General features: G+C 34.0%; 2 protein-coding genes across 4 annotated transcripts; both read right to left on the bottom strand.

Annotated features, from left to right (window-relative positions):
• Window positions 1-9,736: 9,736 nt before the first annotated feature.
• On the bottom strand, window positions 9,737-21,268 carry LOC107836696 (C-reactive protein-like). 2 transcript variants are annotated; one of them, XM_016673404.1, is made up of 5 exons: window positions 12,661-12,687; window positions 12,521-12,569; window positions 11,093-11,195; window positions 10,689-10,986; window positions 9,737-9,988 (listed from the first exon to the last, which is right to left on the bottom strand). In XM_016673404.1, exons 1-5 carry the CDS (start codon window positions 12,670-12,672, stop codon window positions 9,770-9,772), a joined length of 681 nt encoding a protein of 226 aa, XP_016528890.1. In that variant the 5' UTR covers window positions 12,673-12,687; the 3' UTR covers window positions 9,737-9,769. The 2 variants fall into 2 exon arrangements, with proteins under 2 accessions (XP_016528890.1, XP_016528891.1); XM_016673405.1 differs by lacking the exons at window positions 11,093-11,195; window positions 12,521-12,569; window positions 12,661-12,687 and adding an exon at window positions 20,197-21,268.
• LOC107832884 (serum amyloid P-component-like) lies at window positions 13,945-18,529 on the bottom strand. 2 transcript variants are annotated; one of them, XM_016673407.1, is made up of 5 exons: window positions 18,330-18,529; window positions 18,077-18,125; window positions 16,793-16,895; window positions 16,404-16,692; window positions 13,945-14,055 (listed from the first exon to the last, which is right to left on the bottom strand). In XM_016673407.1, exons 2-5 carry the CDS (start codon window positions 18,123-18,125, stop codon window positions 13,945-13,947), a joined length of 552 nt encoding a protein of 183 aa, XP_016528893.1. In that variant the 5' UTR covers window positions 18,330-18,529. The 2 variants fall into 2 exon arrangements, with proteins under 2 accessions (XP_016528893.1, XP_016528892.1); XM_016673406.1 differs by lacking the exon at window positions 13,945-14,055 and adding an exon at window positions 15,674-16,125.
• Window positions 21,269-22,526: the final 1,258 nt, after the last annotated feature.

Here is a 22,526-nt window from a genome sequence, read left to right as displayed (position 1 = left end):
CGTGCATGGCTTGTAATATTTGATCATTAAAGCCTGTTTTTAAATATAACCAAATCTCATTATTTCTTAAATTTATGCTAAGGGGTAAATTCTGGACGGGTGCTGAAACTGGTTAACGAACCTGGTGGAGCACAGACACAAAATTGAATGAACTCCAACACATGCAAGGTGTGGGAGGAAAAACACACTGCTTTTGCTTGTTACCTGGATGGCTATCTGGATGGCTACCCGCCTCGTCACCAGGGCAGAGGTCTGTCTGATGAAGGAGTGGAAAGAAGACATGATGCTTGCGGTGCTGCGCTGCTCTGTCTACCTACACTTTGCACCAACCGCAGTGGTGTCCAAAGACGATCCTTGAGGGTCGTCATGCATGTTTCAGTTCTCTCCCTGGTTCAACACACTTGGATCAAATGATGGCTAATTTAAAGGCCTCAGTAGAACACTGACATGTTATAGATTGTTACTACCGGCTGGTACAGAACTAAAACATGCAGGATGCTGAACTTGGATCGACTTTGGACACCACTGGCCTAGCGCATTCAAGTTGACAGAAATAGATGTAGTGGGGCACATCGTGTGTGTGTGTTGGAGAGGAGGGGAAGTCTTGGGACCGGATAAACGAAAGATTAGCGACTGATAAAAAAAGTACAACATGGCTTGTAGACGAGAGTTGGTCCAAGGCTAATGACTTAGAGGTAGAAGAGGAGAGGCAGGAACAGAGAGTATCTGTTGTTAAGGGTACAAAGTCTGGAGTAAGAAGAATTTTTCCTCTTCATTTATGCCCTCAGCACCCCTTTTACTCAGACATCTTGTTATCTTGCATCTAGAAAATATTATCGGTGCACACAATCTGTAGTCCCTCACACCCTCTCACATTGTTTTATTCTCTCATTACCGAGGAAACTGCTGTTGATATTGGCCTACTTCCTGGTGTCAGGAAGCTATCTGCTTCGTTTGTGCGCGAGTGAGTATGTGTGTGTCAGCGCCTTAGATAAAGTCTTCTAATATGTCCTTGGGAAAGAATTACAATGTGGTGACATGCAGAAACACTGTGACACAAGCTCACATACACACGTTATTTTTATAATGTGTGTATGTTAAAAGCCTGAAAAATTCGTAAAACCTTCAAGGAACATTTATGTTCAGCTCTGTATGAATTTAAGCAGCATGGACAACATTTAATGAAGGGTTAATGAAGATATGTCTGTGAAATGTGAAAATATATGTTGACTAAAAGTGTCAAAAGCAAAAGTGAAAGTTTTGTAAAATCATTTGAGATTTTTTGATGAAACTAGTTACATAATTGTTATTAAAATAGTTATTTTAGCACAAAATTGCACATGTAAAGTGAACTAGCACCAAATCTTAATTGATGAACTTAGTTTAGAACATTGGGAGCAAAGCACCAAACACTTATTTTTGCTAAATTTTTTGTAAACAAGGTTCAAATGTAAGAGTAAGGTGATAATATAACCAAACAATTTTTCAACTCCACATTCTTGTGCTTCAAAAATGTTTTCTTTGGATTACAAACACGCTGAACAACCATGACTGGGTTAGCTGTGAATTAATAGATTTTAGAAAGAAAGAAAGTCTTCAAGAAAAGACTTTGGGTTCGTACAGAGACGATTTCTGTTTCTGTTAAGCTTTTTTAAACAAAATTTAAACAAAAATAGAAAGTATGCAAGATGTTTTGAAACAAATAGATAACCTTAGTATTCAGAACAAAGCTTTAGCAGTGCATTTTGAGGGTTTTCAGTTTATTGCAGGATTTAATGCATTATGGCCCAGAATATCATTGTATGCAAACAGAATCTCAAGTAAGTGCTTCTTGGTGTCTGCTGAAATAGACCTACAGTAGTCTCAATCTCAGTCAGCTGAGATAAACGTTGCCCTCCATTACATCAGGAAGCTGTTTCATGGTCACAAGGGGCTTTTTCTGAGTTCCCAGGCAGCACAGGGTGCTTAATTGATTCAGCGGGAATGTCAAAAGAGAGGTGTGTGAGGTGAGAAGTGTTACTGCTGCAGCCCCTCTCTGGGCAGCCTAATTTATCGTGAAGGTCCCTTGAAACTTGCAAGTAGGCTACACTGTTGCCGGAGCAGTAGTTTGTGCAAGGTTACACATCCAACATTGAAGAGTTCAGTCTGTTGAGAAATGTGTTATTTTAAATAACTGCCACAGTCACATGCAATAAATTACAATATGTGTCCAGATGTGGCTCGTTTGTCAGATTGAGAGTAGCTTTTAAACATATTTGAACTGAGCTTCTGAAATAAATCTTAAATAATCTAATTTATTGACTGAGTCTGTAGTCCAACGTAGTTGGGCTGGCAGCAAAAATAAGAGTCTAGATAACTTCAAAAGAATTAGACTTTTCTCTTCAGGCATTTACAGCTTAGGCAAACATGGTGCTATAATGAAAGTTACAGATTTGAGTTATCAGATGTGTAACAAGACTGAAGAAGATCACATCACTGTTCCATCCATCCATCCATCCATCCATCCATCCATCCATCCATCCATCTTGCCAGCCAGCCAGCCAGCATCTGTACCTGGTTACCCTGGTAGTAAGCAGATGGGGCTGGTGTCCTTATCCAGCTGTCACTGCGGTCAAGAAGCCGTGTATGCACCTCAGACAGGTTGCCAGTCCACCACAGTCTAAAAACATGCTAGATTGGACTGGATATTATTGGATTACCACACTGACATGAGTTTTGAACAACTGGGCTTCCAGTCATGCTGCAGTGGAGGCTCTGATGAACTGTCAAACTTAAATTCAAAGATTGGAGAGTTTGTATCCAAGGGAACTGGGCTGGAGAATGTGTGAGCGTCTGATCAAACCTGTTGAAGAACTGCTCCACATTATTTACCCACCCTACATTTCCCACAGCCTGGGAGTTTGTTTATGACCTGAAATTATTTTCAGGCTCTTTCAAACTCCTCTAACGTTTCTCTGTTGCAGCTGCACACATCACATTGAAGAGATGGTTTGTAGAGACCGGAAAAGCTCTGATAATAATGTCTGCCTGTTCTTAATCTAACTTCAGCCGTATCAGAAATCTTCTTGGGCATTTTCTTTGCTTGATATATTCCTGAAATAGATTAATATATTTTCTACAACCACAGAATGTTTCTTCTGACACGGCTATTTAAGAACTGATACTTGGTGCATCAGATAAGGTGTAATAACTCGGTGCCTGCTTAAACAATTATATTAGGCATTCACTTATTTTCTCTGCTTTCTTTTGACAGGCGGTGACGAGCACCAAGGCTGATTATCTTAAGATCCAAACGAACTGTTTTTTATCAAAACATCTTTCTTTTTTCTATTTTTGTGGCTCTAGTGACCTTTATTTGACACTAGGCCTCTAGTTTAAAATAGTGGCTTATTTAAGGGCGAACACACGTTGCAAAAGTCAACAGGGTCAGACTTCAACCCATGATGTCCGCGTTGAGGACTGAGGTCTCTCTTTGTACATGGGTCACGTGTTTTACCCCTACACCCACTGCCACACCCATTCAAAACATCTTTGATATTATCAAAACTTGTTCTTTGCCTTTTCCAGTAGATCTTGTGTTTTTTTCCCCCACAGATCATATCTAATTACGTTGCAGCCAGCTATCAAGTTTTTTTTTTTCCAATTGGAGATATATATTGGAGTATTAGTCTGAAATAATCTTTGAAAGTCTATGCCTATCTTTTGGTATTCTAGGACTATTAGCACAGCTTCTTTATACTGTAATAGTCTGCTGAATATTACATCCAAACCAAACATTTACCATCAAAGAACTGCTCTATGGGTCAAGGCAAATGTCCCACGCAAAACAAACTTAACGACATGTCTTCTGTTTGAGCCATGTTTCTGACAAAGAGGTTGCTGGAATCAGGAATTTCAAGCTCTTTACATGCAAAGCACGTTGTCTACTGCTGAGATACATCTCCTACTCACTTCATTTTAGCACCTTATTAGGCCCTTGTGAGGAAAATCTTGTCATAATTACCATGTAAAGTCTTGAATAGCCCAGAAACCTGTCAGTGAATTTGACTCTTGACCAGCAATTCTAATCAGCTCATCTGTGAGCAAGAGTGAACTAGATTTAAAGAAATTCCCTCTGGGTATTTTGTGAAAGTGTATTTTTCAGTGATACACAGAAATGGGCAGACAAATGCATTGACAAATTTATAGTAGAATATCACAACCCCTTCAGTTGTGACTGTGTTCAGCACAAACAAAAAAAAAAAAAAAACTGTAAAATGGAGTTAACTTTTAATGTTGAGATGAGAAGAGCAACAATTTCCAATGCATATATTCAAGATGAACTATTTGCTGAGAGATCCTTCTGTGTCCTCTTCAAAACGGTGGTTAAAGCTGTGATCATTCAAAATCACCCACTCATACCAGCATTGACCTTCTGAGGATCCAACTGATCCCATTTTCTTTAACTGCATGATTTTGTTGTTGATGTAGTTCCACTCAATGTGACTTTCACAAAGGTTAATGTCACCAAGTCGTGGGTGAAATCAGACTTGTAGATACAAAAAAAAAAATCAACTTGACAGTTTTAACAACAAAATAAATAAGAAAAATGCTTATTTCTTAGGGCTGAAGCCAATCACAAGACAATTGAATTGTCTGAAGATTCATGAACATAATTCATTTCAAAAATCAAATACTCGAATTCCTCACTTTAGCTGTAGGCTGCTACACTCATGGATCAGTTACAGAATTGCTTTTATTAACTTAACCAGAAGGTTAACTCAGTTGCACTGCTAAAGTTCAGAGGACTCATATGTAAATCTTGTCATTGCACCAACATATATAAGAAATATCTTTTTTCTGATATGATTGTTCACAGGGACTGAGAAACTATTTTGAGAAACTTTATACTTTTGTATAAAGTTGCCACTGAAGTATCCAACATCTGTTTTCTTACTGAACATGTGTGCTGATGTTGATGTTTTACTATAGCGCTACAATTGGACTCAGCAGCCATAAGGAGGAGCGCAATCACTGCCAGGACAGACTTCTTTAAGTGACTTTAATTATTTAAAGATACCAAGGATACAGTAAAAAGGGAGTTAATATATATTCAGCAAACCTACATATTCACTATTATAATTCAGACTGAACTTGTCAATGACATCAGATGAAATTGTACAGCATGCACATGATGTATGTAAATATTTTTATTAGACTTATACATATGTGTTTATTGAAGTTAGAGATGGGATAATAAATGTATGCGCTGTACGTATGACAGCATCATAGCATAAGACAAAATGTGTTATTTTAATACTTCATTTCAATATGATTTCTTTGTAAATGTAATCTGTCTTTTTATGTAAACTGACCTAGCGGATGCAGCATGCTGCTGATGCTAATTGGGATCTCAAAAAAAATAAAATAAAAAATACATGAATGGACATTATGGTAAAATCTGGATCATTAAGTCATTCAATTAGATGTAAGAATTGTAAAGTTTTGCATGTCTAGCCATTTAGCACATGAAGATACATCACTTTGAAAGTGCACTTTTAGCTCCCAATAAAAAGAACTTGAAGTGTTTTCTTGCTGCTTGGTTTAGTATTCAACTTGATATGAGTTGCAAAATCTAACTGCTATAAAGTCAGGAGCTAGAAATGTTTCTCCTTTCCATGTGTATGCAGAAAATGAGAAATAAATCAAATAAAGACAGGGCACAAAATTCCACTGCAACAGAAGAAAATATATATTGAGCAAATTGCATGGAAGAACCAGGTAAGGTAAGGTAATTTTATTTAGATAGCACATTTTCAGCAAGACCATTAAACGTCTTTAGGAAGGTATACCTGTACGTCAGGCAAATACACCTGATGTACATGTGTATTTGCCATTTATAAGCAATGGATTATGGTAGTTTTAAGGTGCTATCTTATCATCTTCAAAAACAGACAGAGAAGATCTCTGCCATATTCTGTTTAATGTCCTGGGTATCTAAGTGTCAAGTTTTATATGCATTGTTATTTATGCTTGTGTTTCTGATTACTGCTTAACAGAAATGTGTTGATCTGTTCTATGGTTCCTTGGTCTTGTCTTCTGCTCTTTGTGTTTTTGGATTTTGTTATTTGATCTGTTTTACTCCTTTCCCAATGTTTGTAGTTTCATTGAGTCCCAGTACTTTTCCAGTGTCTATTCACATTCCTGCAGGTGAATAGACACTGGAAAAGTTCTTATCACTTTTCCAATGAATAAATATCTTGTTTTCTATCATCTGGTTTTCCTCAGTGCCTCAGTGCAGCTGAAGCTCTGAGGCCTCAAACTTTCTTCAAATATACAGTTCTTCAGTCAGCAGTAAGATCCAGGACATGTGCCCCCTATGTACTCTGTGTACATTATAACAGAAAAGTAATGGTGCCAGACTTCAAATGAATGCCAATGAAAAAGCAAATTACATTTTAAGAAGTGATTTAAAATGTTAAAAGGGTCTTATTAAAATCTATCCAATACAAAACAGGCAGACAATGTAAAGAGACCAGTATTGGCCTTATACCGTATTTTGGATAACTTGAAGACACTGTATTAATGATTTTTCTATGCCCTAAATAATGAAGGCATAGCAATAATCCAGTCAATAAAGTACTTGTAATAAAGGCATAAATCATTAAAACAAAAATAAGACTTTACATTTGCTAAAAGCCAGAGGTGAAAAAAAAACTTGATTTAACAACTGAATTAACTTGTTTGTATAATTTTAAGCAGCAATCAAAAATAACACAAAGATTCCTAACAAAAGTCAGACAGAATGGAGCTAAATGCCTAGATTTAGATTTTCAGTAAGAATGTTTTGACCAAATATTATGACTTAAGTTTTATTATTTAGGTGAAGAAAATTTAGATCCATCCATGATTCAGTTCATGGGTAGAAAAACATATTTCCATCCATGAACCTGTCCAGGTATTTTTTTTTCTTCATTTAGCATCTTTAGGGGCATATAAATATGCAAAGCAATGAAACAAAGATTGAGTTTCACAAAAATCTGACCAGGAGGCAATGACTGTAAAATAAACAAATAGGGCCTAAAATTGAGCCTTGTGTATGTTAATGGTGTGGCCCCAGAACAAACTTACTTACTTTTTTGTGTTCATTTAACTCAAAACTTTAAAATCTTTAACCTAAAGGAACTTTTCATTTTGACTTTATTTAAAACAATTGAGTTAAATGCCAGTTTTGTATCCTACATCTGACCTACTCAATACAGTATATTATGATTATCCAAATCAATTAATTAAGTTTATCCATCTCAATTTACTGAGTTTTTAAAACTTCATTCATTAAGTGTGTTTAACATGACACATTTAAGTCACTCTTACTTTAATCATTTATCTTTGTATTATAAATAATTCAAATCTCTTTGACTTAATTCTACAGAAAACCAGCTCAAACCTTTAAGTTGTTCAAAACTAAAAAATTGAAATATCCAAAATCATATTATCACTCACAATGTACTTAAAATATAGCTGGAAATTAAATTATATTGAATGCATCTTTAACATGTTATTTTAGTTTTTCAATGAAACCATGCAGCCAAGGTCAGCAACACAATTCTTAATTATGTAGTGGGAAGACTAATTTTTTTAAATGAAAATGATCAGCATCATCTTCAAAGTTAATACAGTAACATAAACAAATACATCATGAGCTTAAAATAACCTATAATTCTTAGTTGCAAGTTTTATCAAAAAGTACTTTCTTGTAAAATGGTTCAACGTTGATTCTGGGGTAAAATTTGAAAATGGTATTAAAGTTTTTGACTACAAGTGACAGAATGAAAGTTTATTTTGTAATTATTGAAAGAGATGCAGGTTAATACAAGATTTTTCTTCTTCCTGCTCCCTTTCCACTCGAGTACAGTAAGCGTTGTAAAAGAATGTATTTGTAAATTAATGAAGAAATGTGTTAAATCAAGTGAATAAACTGATTGATTGATTGATTGATTGATTGATTGATTGATTGATTGATTGTATTATCAGAAAGGAATGAATTAGTGTTATGAATTAAACATGGTTATGATGTTAAAATTACTCTAACAGCAGTTAGAGTAATTTATATAACATAACATATATTTTATCAGCTATTGTGCGATATATAAATAAAAAAAAATATGATTTATTGACAATTTTTCAGGTTGTTCTCTATCAACACCCTTCCTATAATCTGGAATTCCAGTGAATTCCAGTTCAACACATTTCCTTTTGTGTAGTCGCCGTCATTTGTGTATTTCTGGATCTCACAGGGTGAAAGCTTGTAATCCCACATATGGAGATCTGACATCATGCCGACAAATGATTGTGTGGCATCAAAACCACCAGCATGTGAATCTTGATCTTGTACAAAAATTAAACACTGTTGTAAAATAGATACAATAATCAAACAGCACAATAACAGAAACTGGGTTTTCTACAAACATACAAGTTTTATTGGACATACCTATAAAAACTTTGTATTCTGACCAGAATGATTTTGTTTTGCATTCAAGTATAGAGATGAGGATTTCAAGCCTTGTAATTTTGGTGAATTGAATATTAAAAAGCAGAAAGTCAATTTGAAGCATCCTATGTGTAACCAACAAGAAAGGTTACTTCAAATACCCTTGATAGTTAGGGTATGGCAGGAAGGTTAAGTTACTTCAATCACTAATACTAACACTACACACTTATAAGGGATGTTGGGCTTGATCAGAAGTTTCTGAATTTGTGGCAGCCTAGGTGTGAGCAAAAACAGAGGAGAGCACACAGTGTCTACGAGGAAAGAGCAGAACTTAATATAACACTGTCCATCCACATTCACAAATAAACCAAATTTGCACGCATTTGAAAAAAAAAGAAGAAAAAAAGAAAAGAAAATAACCCAATATTTTTAGTCCTTCCTGTCACCGGGTCACAAAATACGGGCGCATTCGATCCTTTGGGCTGGGCTCGCCATCCAAATCTGGAAGTGATCCAGTTGTCTCTGCAGCACTACAGGTCAAATAGTGCACCACCACAAAAAACCTGACCGATGCCACACGTCACTACACTGGGATTTCCGGAGTTTTTATGAGTTTTATTGTCAGATTAAAAAACAGATATTGAAAGCAGGTTTCTTGAAAACTATTTACATCTGTGCCTTTTCGGACATTGACAACTTGTAAAGAAGTCATGATTTTCTACCCCATATAATACATCATATGTATATATATATATATGTATAAAAACTGTTACAAAAGGGGAACAATGGCTCCAGCTAATGTTGGGGCCTCTCACATGAAACCCTCCTACTAACTTCATGGATATCTGAGAATTGCATTTATTTTTTCTCTACTTCACGTTTTACATACTGACAAAAAACATATATCTAGACATTTGTAGTTCAGTTCTCAAACTCACAGCTCTTAATTCTTTTATAGTTGGACTATTTTAATGAAAATTATCAGATTTTTGAACACCTGTCCTGGAAGTAGTTAGAACAAAACAAAATAAGACATCATCAGCTCTTAATGATTTTATATTCAGTTACAAGTTTAATTGAAAAGTTTTTTTTGTAAAATGTTCAGCATTGAATCTAGGGTAAAATAATAATAATAATAAAAAAAACAGTATTCAAGTTTTTGACAACGTATGACAAAATGATTAGTGTAATGAATTAAACATATTTATGATGTTGGAATATAAAAAACAGAGTAAATTGTGTTCATGTCATACAAGTGACCAATTATTGTGCACTATATAAATTTGTAGAAATTAGGATTTACTGACAAGTATTCTGTTGATTCTCGATCAGCACCCTTCCTATAATCTGGAATTCCAGTGAATTCCAGTTCAACACATTTCCATTTGCGTAGCCACGGCCATTCGTGTATTTCCGGATCTCACAGGGTGAAAGCTTGTAATCCCACATATGGAGATCTGACATCATGCCGACAAATGATTGTTTGGCATCAAAACCACCACCATGTGAATCTTGTTCCTGTAATCAGAGAAGAAAACACAATAATCAAACTGTAAACTCACAAGCACCAACAGCCCTGCAAGCTGCAAGAGACGGCATTCTATAAACATTTTCAGGGAAATTAATATGATTCAGAGGTTTAATTAAACATACATGTCAATACTTTGTGCCCTGACTAAAGTAGAATAAGGAATAGAATCATCCATCATTGATGAAACAGAAAATATTTGAAGCCCTAAAATCAGAAAATTAAAGTAATAAGAATAGATTAAAGATGATATGTAATTCAAAATATTACTACAATGAAGTTGTAGCGACTTCGATGCAGCAATGAAGCTACAGTTGGCTGAGCAGGTTTTAGTTATGCTGCACATCTCCAATAAGCCATGAATATGAAATTCTGACACAACATTTTTTAAGTGGGGCAGATTAGCTCAAGTATGCCTTTGCTTATTGTATGAGTTATTACAAACTATGTGTACCTAATTAAGTTGGGTATTTCAGATTGAAACTGTTTTTCCCAGAGTTTGTTTCCATAAATCTCTGCTTAACAAGTTTGCACACAGCCGCCTTCAAGCTCACTCTTAGGTTAGTTTAAGCTAAGCCACCACCAATTTTAATATGTGACTAACTTTGATTGAATCATAAACTTGATACAATTTGGGATATTTTTCATAATGTATTAATATTTCTATATTTACTGTGTTTAAAAACGCACCTGTCCCAAAGCAATAATAATTGGTCCATTGATATTGGATCCAAAGCTGGTAAATTTCCTCCTTGAAGGCTTTCCATCCACCCACAGTTGGGCCAAACCTGATGCAGCATCCCATGTTGCACAAACTGATTGCCACTTGTTCAGCTTGAAGTCCAGTCCTTCAAAATTTGCGGCCATGCTCCTTACCCACATTTGAAAAGAATCTAAGTTGGCCGATTTGAACAACAAAAAGGCGTTATCAAAAGAGGGTAGAGCCAACGAGAAAAGAGAGTGATGTCTTTTGAGGTCTGTAAAGAACCTGTTTTGAGGCAAAAGACATGAAGAATTTAGTTTTAGCTGTAGACATTCATGCACTCTGCAGATAGCTTTATTTGTTTTAATGCATTTCCAAGGTTAGTTCTTACCTCAAACAGACAGTTACAGCCTGTAAATTTTGTCTTGATGTTGTCAACCTAACATGTGCTGTGTTGGTTTCTTGCGGGAAGGTGAACATCTTGTCTGAAAGATCTTTTAAACGAAGGAGTTATTAAAGAAATTTAAAAACATTATTTTAAAAAACATTTAAAGTTATGAAGACTTTCAAAAATAAAATATTCATAGTTCTGTTTAAATTAGTTTCCACTTGGAAATTAGGCTTTAATATCATTGCTGAACTTGTTTCTGACAACATCTCCTCATATTTGCTATGATGTTACACTGATTAAATTTAACTTGTAGATTTGTTAACCTTTCAATTTTTATTTTTTAAATTATAGTAACTTGTGTGAGTCACACTGAAAGTTACAGAGCACTTTAACCCTTTGACTTGGAACCAGGCGATTCACTCTGAAAACATCTATTTTACTATTTCATTTATTTTTGAAAAAAAAAAAAGAAATACCATAACATACAAATCTGTTATTTCATCAACTAGATTAAATCAATGCAGTTTTGTCAAGATCTGCCTTCTCATTGACATGATGTTAAGGAGAAGGCAGATCACTCACATTATTTCAATGAGACACAATGTGAACTCAAAATATTTTAGAGAAAATATTTTAGAGAAATAGAGAAAGACAATATCACTCTCTAAGTGTACACCAGACTTTGCAGTGAGCCTAAGACAACATAGTTGAAATCACTTAACAATCCCAATTTGCTTAACTCTAAAGTTAAAAAAAGCAAAGCACAACTTTCAGACCAAATTGTTGAACAGCACCTAACAGTGTTTGAAGAACTGAGTGTGAAATGTTGTTTATGGATCCAGTGGGAAATAATCAGTTGTGACCACAGTTCTTATCAACTCATGACCTACTTGAACTCACGTGATATCATGATACACAGCAAGAAGGTCAGGACAGTCAGCCTTTGTTTTTCTGTGGCTAATCCAGCATTTTATTACAGTCAAAGCACATTATTTTATTATTCTAGTTTATTACAGATCAAAAACTCAGCCAAAGTCCAAACCAGGCACTAGCACTGTTTAGATGGAAAAGACTCCTGTGAGTGTTTTCATATGAAGTTAACTCACAATTTTATTTCAGGTTTGTAAAAAATATGTACTCTTAGCTGGAATGATCAAGTCAACCAGCTAGCTGACCTACATGTTTGCTTACTGGCAAATCTGAAACATAAAAGCTAAATGTTGTTAACAAAAGAGACAGCAACACAATTTTACCAACAATTGTTTTATTTTATTTTTTTATTTACTAGGGATAGAAAATAATAAAAAAAATCTTCATGTTCCATCATATATTTGCATAGGAGTTAGAAAAACTACTTAATTTGCTATCATATAAACCTTTAATCTATATTATTATATTGTTAAAAAAGCAACAAGTGTTTTTTCTTACTTTGAGGAATGGCAGCACATGATGCCACCAACAGCAGCAAGAGCAGCATCTGATACAAGAAAACACCATACAAGTCATAAAATATTAACAGTGACGATACTCTCAATAAAAATAATGACTTATTCAAGCTGTCCACTCACCATAGTTGTCATGAATCCTCAGTCCTTTTTGTAGCTATGTAAATTTAGTCAATTCTTACCTTGGATCCTGATTCTTGATGTGTGTGAAACTATCCGACTGTCACTTTTATACTGTAGCTGTTGGTAGAATAATCATATTTTATTGCTTTCCTTGGTATCCCCGCCCTATCTGACTTACCTTCTATGTAAGTTAGCAGTACGTGGAGGATATTATTTAATTTATTTAGAAAGACCTTGTGAACAACATCAGTTAAATTAAATAGCATTTTACCAAAGGAATTACATGTCATATTTCTCATATGTCTGAATATTTCAGTTTTATTTTTTGTTGTTGTTGTTTTTTGTCGCATTGTTTTTACTCATTTTGCTTATCTAAGTTAATGAATTGCAGAGTTATCGTTTTTCCAGTTTAATGGAAGAGATGCAGCAATTACTTTCTTGTTTTGTTGTGATGCCTTATCAATTTGGACTTTTGCCTCTGTTGTTTCCTTGTATTGATTTCTTATTTTCATTATTTTTCCTTGTTCTACTTTATTCCCTCTGTTAGTTCAGTTTCTTATTTGAGTTTTGGACTTGTTCTTTGCATTTTGTATTAATTTCATCTTCTTGTTCTGATTTATTCATTCTGTTAATTTAATTATTTCTTATTGTTGAGTTTATAATAGCTATGTCATCATCCAAATATCTTTGACCACTGTGATTCCTGTGTTTTTCTTTTTTTGTTGTGTTTTGTTTTCTTTACCAAAGAAAATGTATTTAAATTTACTACCTGACCAGATGTTGCTTAGTCATGTTTAAAACTTTTACTGCACCTGGTGGACAGAACAGTCATCATCGTTACTTTGCAGCAATGACTCTGATTTGATTTTCAGTCAGCCAAAGGTCTAAATTCATGAATTTTAAATGTTTTAAATGTGGCTGCATGTGCGGGTTCACTCATCTTCTGGCTTCTTCCCATATTCCCAAAGCATGACTGTTAGGTTAACATCTTAAATTGCCCTTAGATAAGAGCATTTATTTCTCAATGTAAATGATTACCATTTGCCCTGTTCAAATAGCTTGAAATCTAGTTTATCTAGTTTTATCCAAAGGAAGAAAAAAGGCACCAGAAAATGTAATTTTGCAAGCTGCATTTATTTAGAATAAACATTTTCCAGTTTGAAGTACATCTTTGACAGTGTTTTGTTTCATTTGGTCATCTTCTATCAGTGCTTTTCCAGTAGTATTAAATTCCAATGCCTTCCAGTTCAGCACATTCCCTGGATTGAAATTCAGATTATCCATTTAGCTCTTAATCTCACAGGGAGAAAGGACAGAGTCCCACATGTGGACATCGGTCATCATGCCGACAAAAGACTGCCTGCTCTCAAAGAATCCACCATGCCTGTCCTGTTCCTGTAAGGGAGAAAAAATAAATAAACATTGGATTATTGGACAAGCTTGAGCAGGGACAGATCCTGTATTGTCCAGCGTGCTTTATGTGGTTTAGGGTTATAACCCTGAAAGTATAGGGGCCAAATAATATTGCACGCTCCACTTTGCAGTTTTTTATTTGGTATAAGTTTAAAATGCCCAATAAATTTCGTTCCACCTCACCATTGTGTCCCACTTGTTGTTGATTCTTCACAAAATAATTTGATTCTTTAAAAATATTTTTTTTATGTGTTTTTTTTAATAATTTTTAAAAAGTATTTAAAAATTATTAAAATTTTAGATCTTTATGTTTGAAGCCTGAAAAGCTGCAACAGGTTAAAAAGTTCAAGGAAGTCATATACTTTTGCAAGGCACTGTATATATATTTGGATAAACTTGGTAAATTCAGTTTTTAAAAAAAACTTAATGAATTGAGTTGGATGAACTTAATGAATTGAACTGGATGGTCATAATAAATTGAGTTAGGTGGAACTCAGTTCAGTAAGTTAACTTGAGTTGGTTAAAATGAATAAATTAAGTTTGAAAAACTTAATTGAATTACTTGTTACCAATTGAAGCAATTCAATTCAATTAAGTTGGTACAGCTCATTTCATTTTAGAGTGTATAGCTGTCCTGCCGTATTTAGACAAAGTTTCTTTACCAAATGGGAAGAATGGCTTTATTAAGTTAAAGTCATGATAAAGAACATTTGAGCCAGGCAACAAGAAGGAGAGGCAGCTAATTATAAAGAGACTAAAAGGAAAAGTTGTGGGGGAACTACAGGTAATGTTGGGGCAAATGAAACCCTGCTACTTTAGAATGAACTTTGTGGATATATGTGAATTACATTGTATCTTTTCTCTAGTAAATGTTTTACATACTGACAGAAAATATATTTTTAGTTTGTGAGTATTACAGTTCCTAATATTTTTTTAAAAATATGTATTTTCTAAATACAGAATTAGTATAAAATAATACTGATGTGAGCACCTTTTCCAGTTTGTCTTTATTAAGTATAAAGGTATCTTAATATTTAGGTATTCAATCCTAAGCCGTGTCATAATTCAAGTGTTTACTATATTTTAGGTTTCAGGGGAAACTTGTTATTCAAGGAAGAAGCAACACATATATTGTTTTATTATTATTTAGTCGGAAGATTTATTTTTTAAAGTGAAAATGATCAGCATTTTTAACATCCATCCTCTAAGTTAGTACAATTACACAAATACACCATGAGCTTAAAATGTTATATAGTACTGAGTTACAAGTTTAATCCCAAAGTACTTTCTGGTAAAATGGTTCAGCGTTGATTCTGGGGTAAAATTTGAAAACAGTATTAAACAAATCCCAAGAAAATAAAAATTATAGCAAAATCTATACTTATTTCATGTGACTGAGGTCAAACTGTTGTTTTCACAGCCAAACAGACTTTAAAAAGAAACTGGAAGAAGTTAAAAGGAAATAAACAATCTAAAAAAAAGATCTAAGAAAGAAGTGGCAACAATTTATCCATTAGTTAATATGAACATTTATTTTGTAATGATTGAGAAAGGGGCAGGTTTCTGCAAGATTTTTTTTTTCTCCCTGCTCCCTTTCCACTCATATAGAGTAAGAATCGTAAGAGAATGTATTTATAAATTAATGATGAAATTTGTTAAATCAAGGAAATAAACTGATTGAATTAATGATCAGAAAGGTAAGAATTAGTCTAATTATGATGATTAAATTATTCTATCAACAGTTAGAATATATTTTTTTGCTTCATAACATATTTTTTGAACATAACACACAATTTACCAATTATTGTGTGTTATATAAATTTAAAGAAGAGATGACTGACAAGTTTCCAGTTTATTCTCGATCAGCACCGTTCCTGTAATCTCGAATTCCAGTGAACTCCAGTCCAACACATTTCCTGTTGTGAAGCCACCTTGATTCATGTATTTCTGGATCTCACAGGGTGGAAGCTTGGAATCCCACATGTGGAGATCTGACATCATGCCGACAAATTGTATTCCGTTAAAAAAGCCACCTCTATATGGTTCGGGATACTGTAAGAAAAATAAACACAATAGTCAAACAGCACAATTACAGAAATTGGGTATTCTACAAACATACAAGTTGTGTAGGATATACATATCAAGACTCTCTATCCTGACCAAAATATTTTTGATTTTCATTGAAGTATAAGGAAGGGATGGATTTCAGTCTTTGTCTTTACAGCCAATTGAATATTAAAAAGCAGCAAAATAATTGGAAGCATCCAGCGCAGGGTGTATAATCAGCAAAACTTTTTAAGTCTGTAAAATCTAAAACGTTAAAAACGCACCTGTCCTAGAGTGATTGTAATTGGTCCGCTGATATTGGATTTACTGCTTAACCTCCTGCTTGAAGGCTGTCCATTCAGCCACAGTTGTGTCAGACCTGATGCAGCTTCCCATGTTCCACAGAGCGACTGGCATTTGTTCAGCTTGAAGTCCAGTCCTCTAAAATATGCTTGTTTGCCGTTGACACACATTTGAAATGAACCTACTTCATTTTTAAATATAACACCATTGTAAAAAGAGGGTACGCTCAAAGAGAAAAAAGTAAATTCTCTTGAGAGGTCTGTGAGGAACCTGCATTGAGGCAAAAGACATGAAGAATTTTGTTTAAGTTCTAGACATTCATGCTCTCTGTAGATAGTTTTATTTGTTTTAACTAAACATCAATACTCACCTGAAACAGACAGTCACAGCATTGAAATCTTGTTTTGATGTCGTCAACCTGACATTTGCTGTGTTGGATTCTTCTGGGAAGGTGAACATCTTCCCTTGAAGATCTTTAAAGCAAATGATATAATGAATACATTTAAATAAATACAATGTTTTTCAAAATGTATTTAAAGTGATGAATACTTTCCAAAATAAAAGTTTATGGTTCCGATTAACTTATTTTTCTCCTGAAAATTATTTTTTAAGCTCATAGCTGAAGTGACAATATCTCCTGATATTTGTTAAATCCATCTTGTTGTAGATTTGTTTACCTTTTAAATATTTTAATTTTAATGATACTAACTTGTGTGAGTTGCATTGAAAGCTATACAGCAGGTTACCCCTTTGAACTGGAACCATTTACATTTTTTCATCAGCATTTATTTTCTAAAACTCTGAAAACATATGTTTAACTATTTCATTTATTTTTTGCCAAAAAAGTATTTTTTACCAGAAAATATAAATGTGTGATTACATCAAGACTGCTAAACCTATGTTCTCATTGACATGGTGTGAAAATAAAAGAGTAAATATAAACTATGAGTAAGATATTTGAAATGACTTAATGATTTTCTGTGGCAGTCCTTTGAAAAGCAAAAGTTAAGCACAACTTTCAGAGAAATATTGCTAAACATCACATAAAAATGATGTTTAACTGAACAGAACTTAGTCTGAAATGTATTTTCTGACTTTCCCAGTGGGAAATAACTAGTTGTGACAACAGATCCTAGCAATGTACTGACCTACTTAAACTTTGTTATAGGTGATATAAAACATCTGGACAGTCAACTTTACTTCTAATCAAGCATTTTATTAGATTGGAAGCACAAACCTTTTGCGTTTATTATGGATCAAAAACCAAACCAAAGTCCAAACCAGAAACTACCTCTGGTTAGATGGAAAAGAATCATGTGAGTGATTTCATATGACGTTATCTCACGAGTTTATTTCAGGATTTTTTTTTTTAAATCAATTCCATGCTGGAATGGTCATGTCAACCAGCTAGCTGACCTAAATGTTAGCCCACAGGGCAAATCTGAAACATAAAACCTAAATGTTTTTGTTACTGAAGAGGCAGGACACAACTTTGCCATTTGTTTTTCAAAAGGTTTAGAAATGTCTTCATGTGTCGTCTTATACCCACATAGGAGTTAGAGCAAGCCTCATCCGAGAAACTTGCTCTCATATAAACCTTTAATGTGTATTATTTTAAGAAAGCAACAAAAATGTTTTTTTTTTTTTTTTTTACTTTGAGGAGTGGCAGCACATGATGTCACCAACAGCAGAAAGAACAGCATCTGATACAAAGAACAAAACAAAACAAAAAAAAAAGGGTCAGAAATTAACAGTGATGATACTTGCAGTAGTTGGCAAAAATAATGACTTATTCAAGCTTTCCGCTTGAATAAGTCATAAAAATTCTCGTAGAGAATCATAGACCATTTTGTTTGTGAGATCATACTTCAAAACTTTCCCACTATGTAAAGTTTGTCATGTCTTACCTTGGACGTTGATTCTGGATGTTTAGTGTAAAACTATCGGATTGTCACTTTTATACTGTAGATGTTTGTGCAATAATTGTATTTCATTGGTTCCCTTGATGTCCCTCCTGACCACCTGATCTACCTTCTATGTAAATTAGAAGGTTGGCCTTTTTTCTAGAAGGCCGATCTTCACCAACGTTGGTCTTCAACTTTGTAAAAGACCAAATAGAGGATAAAATGATTTCGGCACAATAAGATAAACTTGTGCCGTTTCAATAGCAGGTGGACCTTAACAATATATGGACCGAGAAAGTTCTGTTTTCTAAATATGATTTAAACCGTTCCAAAACTGTGTCTGTCATGCCAACACAGTGTAAATAAAAGAATCTCATGTTCTATTATAACAAACTATAAATCACTCTGTTGTAACCCCAAAATAGTTCTTTGGTTATCTCCTGAAAAAAAAAAAAAGTTTTATACTATTAAATATAAATGTTACCCCGCCTCTCGCCCGGAACGTTAGCTGGAGATAGGCACCAGCACCCCTCTCGACCCCACTGAGGGACAAGGGTGTTCAGAAAATGGATGGATGGATGGAATATAAATGTTATTGTTAGATTTAAAAGCACAGCCATTGAAACCAGGTTGTTTGAAAACTATTTACTACTATTTCTTTTAGGACATTGACAACTTGAGCAAATAAGCCATAACTGTTTTCCCATTATAATATCATGACATACGTACATAATATGATGTCCTTCTAAGTTGGGCTGCTATAAAGGTTTTAAATATTTTTGAAACTTTAAGTTGCATGACTGTAACAAGATAACAGCTCTCAATTTGCCTCACTAGACAGTCAACCATAGAGTAAAATTAACAGACAATAATTTTACTTAATATTCTATAATGATATGCATCCACACAAATATTTACTCACCATGACATATAAAATGGTTGAAGTGGGTGATTTGATGGTGAACTTGGCACTGAGTAATTCAGTTGATAATTGATTCGCAGCTTAGTGACGTTCATAGACGGTAAGGGAATGTGTTTTTGAAACCAAGATGTTTCGGCAATGAAGTACGGCAAAGGCATGACAGTGACTTCACACCAAAGGTAACTTTCTCTGCCCTAGCCTGTCTTTAAAGACGTTTACATTGAATTTTTAATTAATTTGTTTGTTTTTTTAATTACAACAATAATAAGATTACTTTAAGTAGTGGTGGAATAATAAAACATTTTGACAATTGAGGAGATTTTGTGGCACTAGTGGTCTTTATTCTTAGCGATCAAAGAGGAAACAGAAAAAAATCCAGGTGAGTATTTGCATTTAAGGTCCTTACATGTTGAATCACTGTGAGGGACTGGCCNCACCAATTTTAATATGTGACTAACTTTGATTGAATCATAAACTTGATACAATTTGGGATATTTTTCATAATGTATTAATATTTCTATATTTACTGTGTTTAAAAACGCACCTGTCCCAAAGCAATAATAATTGGTCCATTGATATTGGATCCAAAGCTGGTAAATTTCCTCCTTGAAGGCTTTCCATCCACCCACAGTTGGGCCAAACCTGATGCAGCATCCCATGTTGCACAAACTGATTGCCACTTGTTCAGCTTGAAGTCCAGTCCTTCAAAATTTGCGGCCGTGTTCCTTACATACATTTGAAAAGAATCTAAGTTGGCCGATTTTAATAACAAAAAGTCGTTATCAAAAGAGGGTAGAGCCAACGAGAAAAGAGAATAATCTCTTTTGAGGTCTGTAAAGAACCTGTTTTGAGGCAAAAGACATGAAGAATTTAGTTTCAGCTGTAGACATTCATGCACTCTGTAGATAGCTTTATTTGTTTTCATGCATTTCCAAGGTTAGTTCTTACCTCAAACAGACAGTTACAGCCTGTAAATTTTGACTTGATGTCAACCTAACATGTGCTGTGTTGGTTTCTTGCGGGAAGGTGAACATCTTTTCTGAAAGATCTTTTAAACGAAGGAGTTATTAAAGAAATTTAAAAACATTATTTTTAAAAAAACATTTAAAGTTATGAATACTTTCAAAAAGAAAATATTCATAGTTCTGTTTAAATTATTTTCCACTTGGAAATTAGGCTTTAATATCATTGCTGAACTTGTTTCTGACAACATCTCCTCATATTTGCTATGATGTTACACTGATTAAATTTAACTTGTAGATTTGTTAACCTTTCAATTTTTATTTTTTAAATTATAGTAACTTGTGTGAGTCACACTGAAAGTTACACAGCACTTTAACCCTTTGACTTGGAACCAGACAATTCAATCTGAAAACATCTATTTTACTATTTCATTTATTTTTGAAAAAAAAAAGAAAAAAAAAGAAATACCATAACATACAAATCTGTTATTTCATCAACTTACTTAATGATTTTCTGTGGCAGTCCTTTGAAAAGCAAAAGTTAAGCACAACTTTCAGAGCAACATTGCTAAACATCACATAAAAGTGATGTTTAACTGAACAGAACTTAGTCTGAAATAACTAGTTGTGACAACAGATCCTAGCAATGTACTGACCTACTTAAACTTTGTTATAGGTGATATAAAACATCTGGACAGTCAACTTTACTTCTAATCAAGCATTTTATTAGATTGGAAGCACAAACCTTTTGAGTTTATTATGGATCAAAAACCAAACCAAAGTCCAAACCAGAAACTACCTCTGGTTAGATGGAAAAGAATCATATGAGTGATTTCATATGACGTTATCTCACCAGTTTATTTCAGGATTTTTTTAAAAAATCAACTCCATGCTGGAATGGTCAAGTCAACCAACTAGCTGACCTAAATGTTAGCTCACAGGGCAAATCTGAAACATAAAACCTAAATGTTTTTGTTACTGAAGAGGCAGGACACAATTTTACCATTTGTTTTTCAAAAGGTTTAGAAATGTCTTCATGTGTCGTCTTATACCCACATAGGAGTTAGAGCAAGCNAGTGTTTCGGCTGTTTTACAGTTTTCTGGAAGTTTGTTCCAGCTTTGTGGTGCATAGAAGCTGAATGCTGCTTCTCCTTGTTTGGTTCTGGTTCTGGGGATGCAGACCAGAACCAGAAGACCTGAGGGGTCTAGATTCTAGACAGTTGGTACAACATTGGTACAACAACAACAGATCTTTAATGTATTGTGGTGCTAAACCGTTCAGTGATTTATAAACTAACAGTTTTTTAGAGTCTATCCTCTGAGCTACAGGGAGCAAGTGTAGGGACTTTAAAACTGGTGTTATGTGCTCTGTGCTTGACCAAATCAGTAATTTATTTTCAAATTTTGGAAAATTTTATTTCTAACTTTTCTGCATCAGTTATAGTTTGAAACATTGTGACTCTAAGTAAATATTCACTTTTTCAAAACTTTGCTTGCATTTCATAATAATCAAAGTCCAAAGTGGTCATGGACCTTGCTGCTGACCATCTTTACATTTGTTAAATATTTGCTAACAAGGTCACCCATTACCATTTGTTAAAACTATGACATAAATGTTGTTAAATTAATCTCTTTGGATTAAGAACTCTGCTTAATATAGTGAACAATCATTAAACAATCATATTATTAAGAGACATATTAAGTACAGCCAATTACAGTCAATTAACTATTCTTTTGTAGTGTTTCCTAAAGTAAAATATTCCTACATTAAGAAGTTATCACAAAAACACTTGCATGAAATCTTTTAGACTTTCTAATCTAATAAATAATAAGATCCAACACAAATCAAAATTATTCCATTGTCAATTCTGTGTTATAAAGAGTTTTTTTCCCCCTACATGAAACATTGACATTAATTCATTTAGCGATTCATGTCATAGTTTTACCTGCGGTGAGTGGATAAACGTTCATAGTGTGTGCAGGCAGTCAGATATACAAGTCTGTATTTGTGTGCAAAGGCACAAATATATGTTTGTCTGGGTAATTGTTAATGACTTATGACATCTTTATTTTCATTGTAAAAAATATAAAATATTGAATATGAATTAAATTAATGACTGAATAAATTAGGTTCATTTAACTTAATTGAATTGCTTCAGTTGGTAACAAGTAATTCATCAAGTTAAACCAACTTAATAAATTAACTTCCAAACAGCAGAAATCTTGTTATCATGAATCCAAATAAATCCAGGATGTATTCCGCCGGTTGTGTTCCCGCATTATGAGCGGGCTCTCCTGCGCCCAGTCTTCTGGCTG

The sequence above is a fragment of the Poecilia formosa genome, unplaced genomic scaffold (genome assembly GCF_000485575.1).
Source record: "Poecilia formosa unplaced genomic scaffold, Poecilia_formosa-5.1.2 Scaffold77, whole genome shotgun sequence".
NCBI classification, from domain to species: Eukaryota; Metazoa; Chordata; class Actinopteri; order Cyprinodontiformes; family Poeciliidae; genus Poecilia; species Poecilia formosa.
The sequence above is the reverse complement of the archived record's forward strand: the minus strand, read 5'-3'. Positions and strand labels throughout refer to the sequence as shown.

Coding starts and splice junctions, on each gene's coding strand:
- LOC107836696 (XM_016673404.1), bottom strand. Junction 11,196..12,520: donor ATGTGCTGCCATTCCTCAAA/GTAAGAAAAAAC, acceptor TTCGTTTAAAAG/ATCTTTCAGACAAGATGTTC. Junction 10,987..11,092: donor GCTGTAACTGTCTGTTTGAG/GTAAGAACTAAC, acceptor GCCTCAAAACAG/GTTCTTTACAGACCTCAAAA.
- LOC107832884 (XM_016673406.1), bottom strand. CDS start 18,125: ATGCTGTTCTTTCTGCTGTTGGTGACATCATGTGCTGCCACTCCTCAA. Junction 16,693..16,792: donor GCTGTGACTGTCTGTTTCAG/GTGAGTATTGAT, acceptor GCCTCAATGCAG/GTTCCTCACAGACCTCTCAA. Junction 16,126..16,403: donor TTACAATCACTCTAGGACAG/GTGCGTTTTTAA, acceptor TTTTTCTTACAG/TATCCCGAACCATATAGAGG.